Source organism: Xylocopa sonorina, chromosome 9 (genome assembly GCF_050948175.1).
Source record: "Xylocopa sonorina isolate GNS202 chromosome 9, iyXylSono1_principal, whole genome shotgun sequence".
NCBI classification, from domain to species: Eukaryota; Metazoa; Arthropoda; class Insecta; order Hymenoptera; family Apidae; genus Xylocopa; species Xylocopa sonorina.
This window is the reverse complement of record NC_135201.1, coordinates 11,159,584-11,179,669: the sequence shown is the minus strand read 5'-3', so window position 1 is coordinate 11,179,669 and position 20,086 is coordinate 11,159,584. Positions and strand designations below refer to the sequence as shown.

Genomic DNA, 20,086 nt, shown 5'->3' with positions numbered 1-20,086 from the left:
TGTTTCGAGCCACGACGTGTCTATTTAGGAAAAGTATAATTTATAAGTACTTAAGAAAATTGCAATGCACGGGATAACGTAATAACGTGCCTTGCGAGAGAGCACGACGTGGATCGTGCGAGGAAAATTGCTAACTGAAAACGCGATGGAACTACTCCTCGAAACGTTTGCGATATGCTGACACGTACGCTCACGCTTTTTAACTTTCGTCTGGCGGCTAAATTGACTATTTTACAGGTTAACGATCGTTGGTGCCCGTTCAAAATATATTGGTTCAACTAACTTTTACGTTAAGTTTCTATGGAGCACGGGAACTACTGGTGCGACAACTGACAAAGATGACAATAATTGTACGCGAACCACGTCGTATAAGAAATGCAATCAAAGGTATTATTGTACTACTTGCTTGCATGTATGCACAGTTAGCCGAGTGATCAGCAAAAAGATTGGTAAGTACAAACGGTCAGCTCTTAAACAGAGCAAATGCCATTAATTACAGCAGATTCATAGCGTGAAGACGCCTCGTTACAACAGGAATACTCTCAATGAGCAATAAAATAAAAGAAAAAAGATAAATTTCATTCTGTTCCAGCTACGCTTCGTGCCCTTTCTCAATGAATCTCGCAAGAAGTCTCGTTTCGATGAAAAACAATTGAACTTCACGCGAGCGATAATGGAACTGATAATTGAACTAGAATTTCGGCGCGACATTCGAAGAGTTCACTGGATAGTTCCTTCGGGTAATCGAAATGTTTTTATGTCTGTATTTCGAATTATTTTCTTGTATGTATTAATCAACGATTGCTTTTTATTGAAACGAGAGATGTTGATCGATTAACCGCTATCTTTCTGATTCCCAAAGAGACAGTGGAAAACAAGGTAAAATCGTGAAACACAAAATTGCAGAGCGCAAAAAATGCAGCGTGCTGCTAAAAGGATCGCGAGAAATCTCTGATCGGTAAGTAACTGCACGTTCTCGACATCATTGGCGATTTGCAATCGAGGCTTCTATTACCGTTGAACGATTATTCTATTTGTACTCAGAGCAGAACCAAAATGAGCAGTACGACGTTTTTATACAAGTTGGAACAAGATTTGGGACGTGACTTATTAGATATTGAAGAGAGATCAGCCGATGTCGAGATCAACGCAGAGAAACGAACAGTTGAAGAAACAGAGAGGCGAATGAAGAAAAGCTGGTACGCGCGTACGTGTATAGAAGTGCTCTGAGCTTGTGTTTATGTGCACGTCGCAAAGATGTACTTGCCATAGCAGGAGGACAACGGACGCGTGTACCAGTAAGGAAAATAGAGAAAGCGGAACCGTGGACGTGTAATTAGTAGAGCAAGAAATAAAAATATTTCAAGCCTTTATATATCATCAACGCGTTAAAGTAGATAAATTACTGGTATCAATTTTCTTTCTTCTTTTTTTTCGTTTCAGATCGAATCCGAACGGAAATACAAAGGCTAGCGGATAATGTGACGATCTACGAAATAAAGATAGACAACAGAGCACAGGAAGTGGCATAAAAGGAAGCACGTGAAAGCGGGAAGACAGACAATAGCAGCCACAAACGGGTGGCACACAGAGAGCCAGTAAAGAATGCTGTGTTAAATAGTGAAATATAATTAGAATAAGTAGAAAGAGAGATAGAGGTATAGAAAGACAAAGGCTGAAACTCTGTATGTATGTGTGTCTGTGTAAACGTGTAAGTATGTTGTAATGCATTGCAGGTGTTCGTCTATGTGCGCAGAGTAAAGATCATTAAAGGTAGATACAGTCAGACAGACAGACAGACAGACAGACAGACAGATAGAAATAAGAATAAAGATTTAGCGAAAGTGAGAAAGATAGAGCAGAGAGGAGCGCTTACAGCTTGGTCTGTCGAACTCTTGCTGTAGGGTACTGGTATCAAACGTTCCTGCAACTCGCCACCTATTACCTTCAAGAGCAAAGGATAATATCATGGTTATAACTGGATGCAACGAGCAGTAAACGATCTTAGCAGTACACCACTACTTCTCGAATAATCAGTTTAAAAAAAATTCTTATCGTTCCTTAATCTTTCACCCGGTTTTAATAACAACACAGCTCTTGCCTCTGTAGGCACCTTTTAACTGTAAAATTTTCCTTGCAATTCTTCTGGGCAGTGGCGCTAAACTTGAATTTAAAGTCAAGGTATGAATGATTTTTATCTCGGAAGTTGCTAACTGTGTATGACACGATTGAAAACTGATCTTGGAGGTAAACCACTTTGTCTATAAAAAAAAAAAAAATATGCACATAGAGAAATGTTTTGTGACAAGAATGATCTTTCAGATTGCAGAGCTAAAAAGTGCCTGAATATCCGTCAAGAAAAGAGACTGCACATTTAAAGGTAGTACCCTGCTAGTTATGTATAATGTTATTCATGGTGCGAGTTGAACGTGGAATTCGATCGCATGAAGTGTGTGAGAGACAACGAACTTAAAGAATAACAGAGATCGATAAGCGGAAACCGAGAATAGCTCGTACATGCAACGCAAGATATAACATTCGTCAAGTTACATCCTCGTACCGTATCTTTTGTCTGGAAATTATAATCACTGCAGAATGAACAAAAATTCGTCTAGTGTACTATCGCTAGGACAAACTCCTGGTAATACAGAGAATATTTATCCATTAGTCCCGTCACTTGTACAATCAACGTTAACGAATCCCATTTAAAGTGCTTAATCAATTAGTCCAGTGCTCTACCTCTGCACTTCCAACATTCCAAGATTCATAACATAGAGAGTTAATCGTAAGAGACAAGAAAAAAAATAAAAAAAAGTACATATAACAATTACTTTTATTACGTGGAGTAATAATAGAGTATTTTGTGGACAGTGTCGCGAAACAGTGAAACACTGATCAAGCATACAAATGCCGATAGAATATTCTGTGTTAAGCCTCCGATAATAAGTAGAATGAATTGAGATTAGAGTTTGAAGTTCATTAGAACATAACAGAGTCTCGCTTGTCCGAATAGACACATGCCAGTAGAATACCACGCGTCTAGCTACAAGCAAGTCCGTAAGTCCGTTGATAAGAACACCGTAAAAAGGCTAGTGACAAAAATAATCTAGTAGAATGCTCAATGACTGCCGCGACACCAGCATTGTAGTACAGTCAACACGTGATCAGACAGGCTTTGCTAGAGTAATTCTATACTAAAATTCCCGGACATTGGCCCCTGAAAAGCGTCACGATACGATCCCTGTTAGAATGCTGCTCACTTATTAAGCCAGTCCCTTTTTACGCAACCTCCACTCTCCACCCACCGCTAGAAATGATTGATTTTCTTTTCTTCCATCTCTGTTGAAGAGAGAAAATGATACGTGGGAAGGGAGAACGATTCTCTCATTCTTGAACATGCCTCAACCAGTGGTATCGTGTTGCAATTCTCACGTACCCGATAAGAGGCGATTATTAATTAGTTAATCGTAGATGACCTTGACCAGGGCTAATGTCCATGTCTATGAACTCTAGTATAGCACCGAGTAATACATTTAACGAGTGGTCAGCCACGCAGGATTCCACTGATCGACTGTTCTATCGTTATATTGTAAAGTGCAAAAGCTCCAGTGCTGATCGCGTAATTAATTTACAGAATTTGTCTCCGACCAAGATGGAGAGAGGGAAAGAGAGAGAGAGAGAGAGAAAAAGAGAGACAGAGACAGAGAGAGAGAGAGAGAGAGAGAGAGAGAGAGGCATTTTTCCCCTGCGAATAAATAAATCGAATTACGAGCGAGAGCGGCAAGTTATTAAAAGTACACGAGTAAAATAGAAGAAACAAAGCGGGCGTGAGGAATTATGTAAAAGTGTAAGCTGAAGTGCCGGTGTTTCACAGCCGGGAACTGTGCCCCCGAGGAAATTTTCGCAAAAAGGTATTCACTTCAGCTTCTCACCTGGCATTAATTGACAAGAATTTGTTCAATGTAAACGGATGGTTGAACAAGTAAAATCTGTTTTGCCAGGTGAAAGGCCACAACTTATTTGTGATCATCGAGCCTGTCCTATTAAGCTCACAGTTTACCATCTTCCTTTGTTTCTAGGTGAAAATCTTTAAGTAAAGGATGAACAGCGAAGACACAGCTTGTAAATGTTTTAGTACGGACAGAACTTCCAACAGAGTATCTTGCACTTTTTCCCTTTCGTTAACTGTAAAGTAGTATCACGAGTTTGTGCAATAGAATATGGTCTAATATAAGCAAAGCGTAGAGAGATCATAGAAATGCTTTTACCAGTGTGTGCATGGACAGCGGACAATCTTAAATTCTTCCATTTTAATTTCACGAAAACACGTACTTTTTAGGCATTCATTTCTGTTTTAAATATTTCCTTTCCTCGCTCTCAGCTTACTAATTTTGTACCGCGATCGAGCTCATAAAGAAGTAATGCCTAAAAAGCTGATCATGCAGACTCTCATCTCCCGTCAGTCTGTTGGAATCAGACTGAAGACAAAGCTCAATACAGACAGAGTGGAGGCAACCTGTGTCAAGTCATGGCTTTGCAAGGTGCAAGCGTACAGTTTGAGGATGTTGTTCCGCGTGAAAAATGAAGAAAATAAAAGAAGATTCTTCCTTTCGCAGCTAACAACGCTCTCATTAATCACGCTTTGGTTGTACTCGTCCCGACATCGATAAAGGATCGTCAATTCCCCAATAATTCCTCCTATTACGTTTGCAACGTAATTACAGAACTCCTTACAGAAGTCTAGTTCGAAGAACAGGTAAAAAAATAGAATTACTTTAACGACGTTTAGAGAATAAATAGTTGCAATTTTTCTAGTTCAGGGCGAATGGTGAACAGTCCGGAAAGGGGAAAGATTCTTAGAGCAAAATGCACACGAACGATTGCCGTTAAGAACAAGCATTTTCTTTTTTTATTTACCGAGTTATTGTGCAGATTTCCTTTCTCTCCTTTCTTTCATTTTTTTTTTCCACTTTGCAAGGACGCGAATCGAGAAACGGACTTCCATGACGCGTACTCTTGTCTTGTCCGCTCAGCAGAGGGACGACGAACTGTAAAATCAAACAATTAATCCTCTGCACGGATTTGCAACGGTTCCGTTAGATTAGTTCCATGATATTTACATATTACACAATAATTATCTGGAGTTGTTACTCTCTTAGTGATCTGTTACTATTAGTTTAGTGTGTTTTTGCTTAATATTTTATTTGCTATCCGTGTGTCAACTTCCTGCTCAGAACTTGGAAGTTTCCCTTTTATTCTTATAGAGGTACGTATATATATATATATTTATATGAATGGCAGAAATTTAGATATTTGCAAATACCATTTACGCACGTCAACTTAAAACCTATTCCCTACTGGATATCAATGAAATGATCTGTTAAGATAATAAAAAGTAATTAATTACAAATACGCTAAGTATTTACATGCCACAAGATAGAATGATACTTCAACGCGTAGCACAGTTATGTACAAGCATTCGGATATTATCATTTTCCTCATCGAAGCAATGATATAGAACTTTACCAGCTTCGCATTAAAAATATTTCAGTTTCATCTACCTTGCACAACGTACGGTCAAGCGCAGAGGATTAATATCACAGTTAAATAATCATGTTACGCTTTCTATGTCATCGAGGAGACAACAGAACAACTGTATCATATTGAATAACGCATGTCTAAAATTGTTTGTGCACCCTCTGCTGATCGGTCCCAATCAAATATATAACATTCGCATAACGTGTCTTAAACTTTATTTTATATAATAACAATAATAATAGTAGTCGCGCTAATAATAATTAAAAATTTATATATATGTATATTATAATATATATAATAACACATATATATATAATAATATATACATATATTATACTACCTATACACATATCGTTATAATTGGTATTCAATTATCATCATCGTCTCAATGTAACAAATTAAGTTAGATGTGTCGGTATTTAAAAAAAAAAAAAAAAAACCGAACGTCTTCTCTCGATTGCAACGCCTTTGTGTACAACCGTTAATTCACATGCTACCGCCATCTGCACCAATTATCTAAGAGTATACCAAAATTTTTTGCAAGAATTCCATTCTTCCCTCCGCTGGAGAGGATAGGTACGAACATTGCCATCGTTAGATTAATCCTCTAGTTTGTATACACTTAAAGAGACAGTGAATTGTAGCCTGATCGAGATAGGAGGACCTTAACGTAGAAATGGATCAGAGACAGGAACAACACAACTTAAACTTCAGAGTAAGACACCGGGGGGAAGAGGTACCTCCCTTTGAAAAAGTTGTATTTTCCCTGGATATTTGACAAATCTTGTGCTCTGCGTGTCGCTAAGACAGAATGAGACGAGAATGTAAAAGCAGAATTAGCAGAAATAAAAAGTTGAAAGTAACTGTACAGTAATGTATATCGTTTGTTATAAAAGAGACTACCATTTTAATGCATTGCAGTTTACGCAGGAGGCTCCCTACAAGAAGGTCAAGTACGAGAACACAAAATGCTTGAGATTGTACGTTTGAAATATACCTTTCTTTTGTATAACTACTGGCGAACCGTTGGTAAACTATGATGCATTAAAACTTGAAAACTTTTCAGACTCCAGTTTCTCGAGGCCTGACTACCCTATAAAAAAGAGGATCCTATTCTAGCGTTCTGGGGGATTGGCGACTCGATGACTCGAAACAGAAAAACTCTGCTGTCCATCATTCGCATACTTCTACGCGGTAGCTAAGATAGAATCGCCAACGGATATTGCACAGTTCGCTGATCCAGTTGCGAACTGACTCAACTGGACTTTATATAGTGTTACGAGAGGGACTCCTAAACGCAGCCACCGGACAAGCGTGGCTGGTTTTGAACAGTACGTCCTGATGGTACATCGCAACCAAGAGAGAAGACTTTTACGTGATCGACGGTTTTTTTTTTTTCTTTTCTTCACAGCTCTCACGCAAGATATTAATATCGTCGTTTCTCCCCCTTGTTCATTTAGAGCTTCGTCTTTCGTTTCTCTCGCGCGCATCTTTGGCAGTGGATATCGGCAATTAAGTGGAGGTGTTTCACACGACATACACCTGGTGCGCGAAACGGTTTAAGAGGTTAGAACGGTATACGGAAAAACTGACTCCAACTCTCGTCGTCGGTTCGAACGGGGTTGAAGGTAAGTTCGCTGTGTTTCTTGTCCATTCGGAAATACGAATTAACTTCTGATCACGATCACTCAATGAAAGCTTGATCGCCCCCCTTTTTCAGAATTTCCGCTCTGGATCACACCATTTCTCATCGTCTTCGACTTCCTACGGTTCTTTCTTTCTCCAGACGAATATTACATAATATGGACCCACAAAATAAATTAATACTTACAAAGTAAAGCTCTCTAAGCACCTATGAATCTTAAGGTTAGGTTAAGTATCTTCAATGCGACCATCCCGTGCAAAGATGGCGGATCAAGATTTCACTGTGCCCCTAAGTATGATCAAAGAAACGAAGAGGGACAAGAGGACAGAGTTGAGATTCAATCTCGCGATTAAGTACTTCCTTTCGTCATCGTCGTTCCCTTCATTGCCTCTGGTGAGCTTCTTTTCCTTTCCTCTATCGTGGAAACGAACGAATTAATGCTCTTTCTCGTCTCACGAGAGACCGTGTTTGTTTCCTACGATCAATTAACCCTGCCCACCTCGTTTACCATGCTCTGTTACCGTCCCACATCTGTGGAATCTGTTTATAAAAGGGATTCGTGGTGACCGTGATATGATCTAGGGAAATCGAGCTAGAAAAAGATTCCTCTCGGACGAGGTGTGAATGGAAGTAAGTTCGCAGACCGTACAGGATGCCTATGAAGCCTCGATGATCTACCTTCGAAAGTTCTTCGATCGTTCTTCGATTGATTGTCCTCGTATTCGTTGAATCAATATTGGCACGGTATCGTATCGATCGCTTGACAAGAGAATCATTAAGTGTAATCGTCGATTTCAAATTTCATTTAATGCATTTCACCTGTTAAATGATCCATTCGGTTACAGGTTCGTTCACGCTTTGGCCCGCCGTCCGAGTTAACTCTTTCATATCGTACATCTGTTCAAGATCCTCCCTCGAACCGCAACCGATCTTCAATTTATTTCAGCCACGGCATTTTAGACAGAGAGACGATACAAATGGATTTCTGACAAATTAGTCACGTATACAAGAGGTTCGCATGCTCATAAACACCCTGTACGATATTCCCACGGAAAGATTAGACAGTGATCAATTGAACGATGATGGTGTTAAACGAGACAGGTCGTGATAGATAAGGCTTCGTCATCGATTACTAACCGCATCGCAATCACGAACGAGACACCCTCTCGCCCATGGCTACGAATCGGTTGAACGAGAACAGAATGAATAATACTGGTTTTCGAATCCTCTCTGGTCGTGGGAGTCGAATTTCGCGATGAACCAAGGTTTCTAATCGAAGAAACAAGCTTCCAGAGAGGAAACAGAAGATAAGTACATTTCCTGTCGACGCAACATGATTCAGAATAATTCCAAAATGGGCTAATGTATCGGTTCGACTCACCCTCACGTATTTTTATCCATAACAGGTGCGAACGCGATTATCTCTATTGGCTCTACTGACAGAGAAAGAGAGAGAGAGAGAGAGAGACAGAGAGAAAGAATGATTAGAAACTCTCGACACGTGCGAGTTATGTTTTATGGTAGAGAAGCAGACAAGTGGGGTAATATGTCGATGATGAACGAGACGGTGTGTGGGGAGAAAAAAAAAAAACGTATCGGTCAAGCAAGCAAGCTGTTAAGCCGGACTGACATGCAAGCAGACAATAGGCAGTCAGCCTAACATTTTGAATGAACCGTTATCAGGCTTTGTCTGTTGCACATTGAATTTGAGACCCTTAAAATAATATACACTAATTTCTGCGTACGCAACGATGGAATTTAAATGAGCAGAGGTGAACGAAAGAAAGGTTGAAGAAGACTTTGGTTAGTTCAACGGTGAATAATAAATGCTTGGAGAATAAGCTTCAGATTTCGCCATCCCATTTTCAAGTACATACACGTTCGATCTCTGAGGGCTTGTAAAAAGAAACGTTTCGCTATCTTCATTTCGCAGAAGGATGGAAAAATCTTTGGTAATCCAGAAACTCTGAAACTTCTTCTCACCGGTGTTAAAGATCCCACATGAACGTAACCCGTGTCGTCTCGTTTTCTGTGCTCGATTCCCCGAGGAGGAACACGAACTGGACAAGCGTTTCCAGAGCTGGTGTACTGGGCCGCCTCGTGAAGAAGTTTGGTTGCGCAAACAGAACTTGCTTCTGTCCTCCAAACGAGCGTTAAGTACTTGCAATTCTCTCTCTTTCTCCCAAAATCGGAAAGAAGCAACGCCCCAGAGCGTTTCAAGTATCCTTTCGCGTGGAGCGTTTTAATGAGAACTCCACGAGGTGAACAAGAAGAGGAAGAAAAAGAGGAGGATAAGTCTCCGAATGAATCACCAGAAATGCACGACATAAATCTTTTCTTGGTAACTTGGCTGAATAAAAACGTCTCTCCTTCAAGGGGTAACGGGAATGAAGATTCTGCAGGTTTTCAAGAACCCAATGGAGGTTCGCAAGTTAACGTTGCGAGAGGTTTTGGCTAAAAATTGATTTTAATATAAAAAATGGTTTTAAAAAACGGTAAAACCGTGAGGACAAGGAGCCACTTGCGTTCACAAAAATACCCCTGCGCAAGGAAAAAAGAAACTTCCCCTTTAAGCGAGCAATCTGTTAAAATGTAGAGAGTGTCCGATAAAGTATACGCGGTCAATAAGACCGGGAGACGACACAATATACAGTGTTCAATGTACACAGTGAACAGACTGGCAGTCTATGAAATAAAAGATTATTGGTGACGCTTCCGTGAAGTAGAGTATAAGAACAGAAAGAACAAAACGTACCTAAGTAAGAAAACAAGTTGACAACCGGTGGTCGACAACGAGCCTCGAAAAGCCACTTCTCTGGAGCTTAGTTACTAACCATTAAGAGACCAATAAAAAAAAAAACCCACAACATCATTATCAAATGAGTATCATTCAGAATGATTGCTATACGTTGAATGTGACAAGACAACCTATAGTGCCATAATAAAAGGCCTTAGTAAGAAATAGGGATGATCTAGAATCGAACGCGATGATCTGAGTGAAAGTTGAAACACAGAGAAACAACGACAGGGATCCAGAGAAAGAGAGAGAGAGAGATGTATGTATATATATATAGATATATAGATAGAGAGATAGAGAATGAAACAGAGAAAAAAACTTACAGCATAATCTGAGGGGACAGAAATGAGGATGTGAAAGTAATAACAGAAAAAAAAGAGGGGCGGGGGTAGGGGGGCCGTTTTGGGGGGGTGGTACAGTGGCAACACGCAAAGCTGGCCTTTTAAATGCTGGTCTCATGCACGAGCTTCGTCAATTCCGGCAGGGCCAAATTATTGGAGCTGAGAAGCAGGGAGTTTCCCGTGTTGCTGTTGTTGCTACTCTGCATCTGCGTATGGTGGTTGGGTTGTTGGGCCTGGTTTAGAGCGCTATTGGACGAGGATCTATTGTCATTGGTGGTGTTTATGGTGGTATTATGACGGTGGTTGTACGCGTTTCCCGATCCCGTGACGGTCAGCAACAACGGCGACGTAGAGCTGTTCATCCTGGCGGCCAAATGCTCCTGGTCGGCGGTCTTGTTCGGCAAATTGCCCTTGCTGGCGTTCAGCGCGGTGTTTGTCGGGTCTTCGTCAATGTATGTGAAGTCAGAGAATGGTCGGGGCCCGGTGTGGCTGCGTGAGCTGCGCATACTGTGTAAGCTGTGTAAACTATGGACAGAGCGACGCTCCTCCAAATCTTCCAGAGTCGACTTGAACGCTCTGATAACTCGAAGCTGCAAAAACAGGGAACAGGATGTTCTATCAGGAAGCGAGGAGGCAAGCCAGCGACACACAAGCACGTCATACTTGTATTTTAACTTCAATTTGTGTGTGTCAATAACATGTTCTTTTTTCATGTAGACTGCACTTTTCTATACATATAAACGTGTATATGTACATACATATATACATATATATATCTGTACACACACGCATATATATATAGTATATTCACACCCTGTTTCTTTTCTTTTTCTATGGTGCCTTATGGTTATCCAGTTAGTCTATAGATGTGTGTATTTGATTGTTTTCTTGTGCTTTCTCTACCTCCCCTTGTTCAGACGGAGAGACACCCGGTTCTCTTGCGGGGATAGTTTTACAGTGTACACTTTTGCAAGTTTCTCTCTATATCTATTTCGTGTCTCCTGTATGCAATGTGTGTGTATGTGTGTATGTCCAGAGTCTAATGTGCAGATATCGGTGGGTTGTTTTCTTCGCCGTGGACCTGGTTGCATTTCACCCGAGTTCAGACTTAAAACGATTGCACTTTCAGACGTGGCCTCTAACGCCAGGCGTACATGCGCGAATCTACCCTTACTGTGCGTACCTACCTACACTGGCCGAAAGTCGTGGGAATACTCGGAGGAACCAAAATAAACAAAAAAAAAAAAAAAAAAGAGAATCAACCAGGAGTTCTTTGCTTCGTTACGTACCCCACTATATCAATTCAATTCCTCCTCAACGATTGACCAGAGTGGTTTCTGAACAGATCAAATTTATTCGACTTCCATCCCCCTAGATACAGGGTACCCACTAGGCTAGCTGGACCTAGGCAAACCGATCCTGAACATAAAATGATAAACCTCTGAACCACAGGACCATCCTCACACCTTTCCATCGCACAGCGATCGTTAAACTTCTCCTAAAAGAAAATTATACATCAGAGATGAGCGAACATCTACGCTAAATTGAAACTGTACTCGTAGAAAGATCTTGCCGTTTAAATGCATTCCTGAGAGGAACGCAGAATTGCGAGTACTACGCAAGGAATAGACCTAAAAATGACTGAGGGCTCAGAAGAGTTCTCTTGGACAACCTGAACGCCGCACGTTCAATTGGAACTGGTCCCCAAAAATTCCTAAACCGGGCTAGAGACTGGATGCTAATTTTGATGAAGCACACGCTTAAACCGCGACTATAAACACGTCGAGAAGTCACTTAGAAAAGAGATAGAAAGTAGCGTGCCAATTTGCGGAGAGAGAGAGAGACAGAGAGCGAAAGATAGAGATACAGAGAGAAAGAGAGAGAGAGAGAGAGAAAGAGTGAGTGAGTGAGAAAGAGAGAAAGATGGAGACAGAAAGGACGTGTCTGCATCGTGAAGAGACTAAGAAAGAAGAGTTTAGAAGAAAGTTTTACAGATTAGAGAGCATTCTGGTAAACATTGTCGTGATTTCATTATCAACTTCTCGTGGTCATGCTATACGTATAACACAAAATTGATTGTTTCAGACAATTGTTTCACACAGGTTCTAGCTTCCCATCGCTCGAGACATCAGTTACAGACTGTCCCGTTCGCGTATCGGTTCTTAAAATCGTTTCGCCCTGTTGTCGAGAGACTAAATGATCGTGGCGCATTGCCAACAACTTGCTCTATACTTCAGTATCTCTTTGGGTTCAGTTCAATCTTTATTATAAACAGACTGACTGAAAACTTGGACCCATCGAGACCTGTCTATGCTCTGATCCTTCCAACAGTTATCGTTATGAGCGTTAAAACCCTAATAGCAGTACATATTGATATCTGATCGGTTCGTATAGTTCGATACGTCCTATTACTTTGGAGCACCGTAACGAAACAGGTGAACCGGTCTAGTAGTGGACTCCTGGACAATTGAGAGCCCTAGAACGGATAGCCTTGGCGGATTCCAAGTCCACTATAGGGCGCACCATGCGGCATTGATACGATCGTAAAGAAGATCAGCCTCAGGAACAGTTAATCCGAGCTGATAGTTCCTTCGAGCCACAGAGAGGACCAACGTATCATGCTGGCGATTACAGCAGTTACAACACATCAATAATCATAATAATCGTAGCCACTAAAAGCTTCTGGTCTGACGAGACAAACGCTCTTTCTGATTTTAGGGCATACAAACCACTGCAACAAACTCAACACACCTCTCTAGGCAACTCGCGCGCAATGCCGTGTTAGTTAAGTCGGGCAAACACAAAATCGATGCAAACGTGAGCAAATCGTGCACACGCACACTCGCACACCGCGTCGAGGGAGCAGATCGGATTGGAGTTACAGATCAGGCTGAAGGGAAATGCCACGTGCTTCGCTTAAGATGGATCCCTTGTAAGTACACTGCACAGTTTCCTGCAGCTGAGAAACAGTCGGCTGATAATCAAAGTCTGCAGGGTACGTTCCAAGCTGCAAAGAAGCAGAACACGCGGTCGCAGAACTTCTCAGCATCCGGACAATACCATCAACAATTACGAATCGAAGTCACGATTCGGTTAAGGAACCATTCTTTACCAATAGCCAGTAGTAATTATCCAACCGCAGTGAGCAAGTGACATGGGGGTAGGGTGGCAGAGAAGGAAGCGTAGGAGAGACTGACGAAAAAGCTGAACAGAGACAACACTCGTTCACGAGAGAGCACTGGAGAAACCACGGCGGAGCAGGTGTAGGGAGGATGTGTAAGAGCTTTCTGGTATTTTGGCATGCCCTGAAACTTCTTTGCGGAGACGATCTGCAAAAAGAGAAAGGCAAAGCGGGTTATTACGGGTGAACGCTTGAGAAATACATTCCAGGAGGCAGACTTTTCACGGGCGCTGCCAAATTTTCCGGCATCCTCCGTTGGAGGAAGTCCGACGAAAGTAAGAGAGAAACGGAAACAGAGATACGGACGGACAGGAAGGATAGAACCTCGTGATACGAACGTTCTCGTGCGAGTGTACGTACGACGTTAAAAAGAGGGACGGTCGTGTTATAAGTCCGGTTAGAAACAGATACCACACGGCCGCCAGGAAAAAAGAACGCTTCGCTTCATCGTTTCTCGTTTTCTTTTTTCTTGTTCTAACAGTTGCAGCGTTATATATCATAGGAGCGAGTACGAAAATGACACAGTATGGGGAAATATACACGCAGCACACAATCATATCAGACAGCTAGGATTAGACTACTGAAAAAAAAAAAAAAGGGAGGGCGGGCGAACGGCGGTCCGGGAGATCACCCCGTCGAACCCACCGCGCGGCCAGCCCACTCTCGCTACACAAAAACACAGTGGCGCGACGAAACATCGTTCACTGTATCCGTGCTAGAAGAATCGTCGCCTTCACGCCTGATCAATTCCTTCCCTCGACTTCGATCGAGCCTTCCCTTCTCCTGAGTAAACGGGAACAAATTCCTCGACATTTATATCAATTCTTCCAACCCCTTCGCTATGGATCCACTTTTCCATGCTTTATTATTATTATTATTTTTTTCGAACTTATTTCAACAGCTCGACCACGCAAGCAGAATCGTACAACAAGTGTCCGCCGCTTTCCTCGAAAGGAACGAATATTCCTCTTCCTGTTACGTAAAGACACTCAGAGCGGCGATCTCGTGTCCAATGGTAATTTATGCGACTGGTTTTCAACGGGTCCGTCCTCTGCGTGGGTGTGTTCTCGTGTCTCTAAACGCGGACTGCGAGAACACGACGCGAACTCCACGGGCACGGTACGTGGTTTCTCTCGGGTGGCAAGTGATCGTAGTAGCGAAAGGGCGAGGTTCTCTAGCCGTTCGAAGACAGGTTCGATGGCGACGCTTCACTCAGCACACCGTACGTACGTCGACGATCCGTCCTGTGTATGCGGTACGTATGGCAAACTTTTGACGGCACAACGTATTATTAACGGCAGGCGATCTACATGAGCTACGTACTTGTTTGTACTCCGACAGGATAAGTGTGGCGGCGGGCAAGACTGCCGCCCCGTTATACCTCAGTCTCCCGAATGGGTTCCGCTGGCTAACAAACCACAAATCATACCATCAGTCTTAATTTCTATTCTCTCCAATAATATCGTTTTTTTTTTTTAGGCGTGTTTTTTTTTTGCATTTGCATCAGTATTATTCCCTTACACTGGCGTATGTATCTCGTTAGAATTGTTGGTGCTGTTTCTTTGTATTTGTCGCTGCTGGTCTCCTCTGTTTTGTTAGTCAAGCTTCTCGATAATCGAGGGGAATGCTTTCTCGACGAGTTTCTCTCGTTCGACGCGCGTGTATATACGTGTAGTGTGTGTATGTACGTGTCTCTGTGGGTGTGTGCGCGAGTGGAAGACTGTCCTGGGTCCTCGAGGCGTCGTGCGAGTGATTAACTGGCTCGAGAGTCACTTGGAATATTCCTCTTGAAGGATCGAGGACTGATCTTGGTTCGAACTGAACGTTAATCGAGCTTTGCCAGTTCAATTGGCTCCGGAGTCCCTCGGCAGCACTCGATGCCCTCAAGCTTGGACGATATGCGAAGCAACTCGAACCACGGTGCGTTTGGACTCAACGAAGCTTGAAAAGCTTGCGCAGAACAGAATTGAACGGCCGATTTGCTGCATGCAAGCGTTTTTTATTCCATTGCGAGACAGGGCTGAGCACGATTACGCGGCCAACGGTTCGGTTTTTCATCTTAGAACGACGAATCGTTGGGATTCTTCGATGCAGCGACCTGTTCGAAGCAATGGCAAGCTAACAACTGTTTCATTTTGTTTCTTACGTTACCCCTTCTAGCAATGGTTCTAGGGATTTCCATTGAGAAATTCCAAGAGCATTGTCGCAACCGTTCCTCGCTTGTTCCGGCTCGAGCGCAAATTCTCCTCGTTCGCCGGAAGGCAACAAAAGTGTACAAGACAAATGCACATCCGCCTCAAGCTTGCAGAAAGTGATCGAATCCCCAGTCTATGTGTGTACGTGTGTGTATGTGAACGGACTTTTTCGCGTTCGTGTACGCGTGTCGGTTGGTATGTACGTGTTGGCTGCCAGTTTCGTTGGACATCTCTTTACCAGACAGAGAGAGAGCTTCGGTTGTACACGGCAGACAGAGACAAAACAGACAGATAAACAGACAGACTGTGCACGTATACATCATCTCATTATACGCAACAGCAGACGCACATTGAGAGACACACGATGCATTATTCATGACACGTATCATCCATCGTATTAATGTTAATGGTATGGGTATATATATATCACAGCAAGAGTGGCGCACACTGCAACGATTAAAGAACAGAAATAAGAGATTAAAATAAAGGAGCGGATATCACACAGCCAACGTTATTATATATATAATATATAGACGCCCACTTGCGTGGGCGGTACGATTGTGAGTGGTATAGTAGTTGGTACATATATATACATACATACATGTATCTATATATATATATGCTTTCGTTCCTTCGTGTGAAAACCACACGTTGGATACAACGGAATGTCGATTGTTGGCACATGGTTGTTAAGTCATGTTTCTTTACACACTGATTGCCCATATTATGTGTTTTTAATTGAGAGTTCCTGGTTGTTGCGAGTTGTTGCATGCAGTTCACACGCATAGCACACGTACAAGGTACTTTTGGGGCTGCTGATACGCAGGTGCATCATTGAGTTCCACGGAGGCGACAAATTAAATGGTCAGTATTTAAGTCTGCTCTCGGTCGATACTTGAATCAATCTTTTGCTCGGTATTTTGTCACCAGAAAGGTCAGTATTAAAGCACTAAACGAAAAAGAAACATATCGTTACACCCATTTTGTTCAGAGACTTACTGTAAGGTGGAAAAGTTACATTTAAACATTTCTTTTTATAGATAAAAGAAATATGGCTAGTAATTGAAGTGTAATACTGACCCTTCTCATTTGAATGCCGAGAAAAGCAATTAAAATATCGACGAATCAAAATACAAGCCTTTTATGAATGCTTTCGTAGGAGAGAGTCGACGACATCGCGACTGCTTTCTTTTCGCTTCGTCTCGAACGTGGTCGTACACGGGATGACGATGGCAATGACGATGAAGCTTGAGACTAGCCGACGGAGATCAATTTCCTTTTCTTTTTTTCTCTCCTTTTCCCGTATTCGAACGAAGCTACCGGGCACGGTTCGAGCTTGAGTCCAAGTCAAGCAAGAGATTCGTCGAGGGTTTACTGTTCTCGCCGCGAAATCAAACGAGTGTCGTGGAAATGAGCAGAGCGAAGCGAGAGGCGCAAACTACCGAGGAACGTTTGTCTTTTAAACACCGACCACAGATCGTTCACTGGAAATGTACAGTTGAAGCACGACAAAAAATACAATATCCAACGCCTGCTTCCATGGCGGAGGATCGTTAAATAAAAGAGCACGGAAATAGTTTACCCTCGCGTTACCCTCCACGTTGAGGGACACATTTGCGCGATGCGAATGCTTTCTGGTGAAATCTCTCGACGAAAGAAAAAAAAGATAAGAAAGAATGTGGTAGTGTGTCAGAAGCAAACAGCGAAAACACGTACAAGTTCATTCTTAATGCTTGGATAGTTGTTGCATCGTATGGAATCATTGAATCGTTTGACGAAACGTGTATAAAAAAAAAAAAAAGAAAAAACTGAACGATTCCTGGAACTGAAAATCGTGTCGAAAAGGAAAAAAGAACAGAAAGATTCCGAGGCAAAAAATGGAAACGTTCAAACAAGTGGATGTAGATGTGGTTGTCGAGCAAAATCAACACCCCTAACTCCGGATGATATTCAAATCGATGATTCCGTCGTTCGAGTGACAGAGGAAAGAAACAAAAAGTGAACTGGATGGCAATGTTTGAAGAAACTGAAACGAAGGAGAGAGAAAGAGAAAGAGAGATAGAGAGAAAGAGAGAGAGAGAGAAAAAGAATAATCGCAAAAGCGTACCTTGCCGCGCGTGTATGTGTGTCCTGCACACATATATACGCATACACATACATATACGCGTACACATACGCGCATGCATTTCACATACACGTGTGTATATATACATATATCTACGTATATACACGTATATACGGGAAAATCATATACGTACAGACATACGCACAGACGTGCATGCAACATCTTAGAATTCAACGGAAGAGAAGAAATGAGAGAAAGAAACGGAAACGGAGATACCAAAAAATTGATAACTTGGGATGCGGGTAAGATCTGGAGGCAGTGTCGACGTTCTTCTTTTCTGATCGAGTAGAGAAGGGAACTGGAATAGAAAAAGACGATGAAGAAACGTTGCTTGGCAGATTGAAATTAAATTTGCATATCGAGATCGAAACGAGTACCTTTAGACTTGAAGAGAAGAGACCGGATAATAGTGGAAGGGAAGAGTTTACCTGAGTAGTTTTCATTGTAGAATTAAGATATCGACCAGAACAGATTCGCGATACGCAGGTACGATCCACGTGAATGTTCTGATCATTGGAACATCGTTGGTACGAGTTTAAACAGAGTGAAAAGGAGTCGAAGGGAGGTAGAATTGGGTCTAGCAGTTGGACGTCGGTTGGTCTCTCTTCCCTTCAAGCGAGAATCGTCGGAATTGCTGACTGAAACAAAACGGGTGACTTAGTAATCCGAGCAACGTGTGTCCAACGAAGGGGAAGAAAATGAAACGGGTCGATTAGAAAGAAACGTGGCAATTAAAACTGATCCAACGGATCACAGGAATCTCTCCGCTGTGTCGACTCGCGGGGAAATAAAAATACAGCACGACTTGCGCGATAGAAGCGAGTAGAAGCTCGCGACTCGCAAGCAGAATTGCGACGATATGAAACATAGATAGATAGATAGATAGAGAGAGAGAGAAAGAGAGATAGAGAGAGACACGTTGGAGAGGCAGACAATTAGAAAACGGCAAACTCAAATAGAGAAGAACAACTTGTGGCAAAACAGAGGGAAACGTAAAATTCTGACGAGAAGAAGGTAAACTATGATGTTAGAGTATAAGTTCCAGGTTCGGTTAGAAATCAAAGTAAGCCTGAATCAAAGTTAGAAATGAAAAGTAGTCGTACTGTTAAATAGGAGGTGAGAGAGAGAGAGAGAGAGAGAGAGAGAGAGAGGAACAAAGTGTGTGTTAAACAGAAAGCACCAGTAAGAAGGAAAACTCAGACTGGTTAATGAGACAAACAAAACCATTGAAAAAGATAAATTAAGAAAAAGAAAAAAAAACTGGTAATCGTAAGAAAGAATTAATATTTAAGAACGGTCAAACAGTGCGGAGATTGGACTTGCGGACTAACCATATAGTAATCCTGAGAGGGGGATCTGCCTGTCACAGATACATTCTGCACCAGAGTTCTATTGCTCGTCTGAAAGTAGGTTACACATTCAATTTACATAATTAGCTTAACTCAGAATGTGGTATCTATAACATTGTTTGTTTTTTTTTTGTGTTTGTCTCTATAACAGATGAAAAAAGGTGTATTATAATATCATAGGGACACGATGTCCAGTGTACGTTAAACATAGTTGTGTGCATGAGATATTCTTGGCGTAGGTAAATACGTCTATTTCGTTTTTCGCTTTCGCAGCTTTCTTTTATCACCATGTTAGGTCTAGAGTAGTGTTACCAGAGTGAGAAGAAAGGAAATAAGAGAGAAAGCGAAGTGTAAGTCAATAGAATAAAGAAAGTGGAGAACATCTTCGGTGAAACTTTGTTCTTCCTTTTCCTCCTGATTTATCTTTTGGACCGTGCGATTAATCCCATCAGAGAATTTCAGTAACTCTTGCAGTTCACGTCTGCCATTCGGATGGCCATTGTCGCATGTCCAAGAGGTGTATCACAATAAATTAAAAGGAGCGTCGCAATCGTGTAAATTTGACGATCTACACTATCGCGAGCCGCGGTTTTTGTCAAGTATGCGCTAGCTTCATCAGGTTTAACCCGTCCCCATTGAGAGAAACGAAAGAATGAAAATAAAAGTAACAGAAAAATACGAGAGGCATCGTCGACGAGGAAGGGCTGCTTGTTTATCCTTTCCGACTCTCGCTCGAGCATCGATCCCTACATTTTCAAGCGTTAAACAACTCCTTTCCCTTACGTTAACCATCCTAAGCTTTCGTGTAAAAGAAATTTAATCAAAATTTAGATCTACCCAAAAGTCTCTAGTAGGATCCTGGTCGAGTCTTAATTTCCTTTACTTTGGCGAGCTACGTGTATCTATCGTATCTCG

The 20,086-nt window shown here is 41.9% G+C and overlaps 1 protein-coding gene and 1 long non-coding RNA gene across 16 annotated transcripts in view; one reads left to right on the top strand and one right to left on the bottom strand.

Moving 5' to 3' along the window:
- The window catches only part of Pmca (plasma membrane calcium-transporting ATPase 3), a 62,705-nt gene that overhangs the window by 3,064 nt on the left and 39,555 nt on the right, over positions 1–20,086 (bottom strand). For 6 of the 15 annotated variants that reach the window (XM_076901053.1, XM_076901052.1, XM_076901051.1 and 3 more), the window contains one exon: positions 10,367–10,911. The exons of 2 other annotated variants lie outside the window; for them this stretch is intronic. In XM_076901053.1, coding sequence (XP_076757168.1) covers positions 10,423–10,911 — 489 coding nt within the window. In that variant the 3' untranslated portion in view covers positions 10,367–10,422. Of the gene's footprint in view, positions 1–1,876; positions 1,946–10,366; positions 10,912–14,825; positions 14,911–19,153; positions 19,223–20,086 lie in introns of those variants that run through there. 7 more of the 15 variants (XR_013102261.1, XR_013102260.1, XR_013102259.1 and 4 more) reach the window with 7 other exon arrangements.
- Positions 719–3,662, top strand: LOC143427141 (uncharacterized). The gene is made up of 7 exons (XR_013102263.1): positions 719–740; positions 863–958; positions 1,045–1,332; positions 1,444–1,658; positions 1,737–2,247; positions 2,323–2,641; positions 3,635–3,662. It is a non-coding gene; the product is annotated as an uncharacterized LOC143427141 (long non-coding RNA).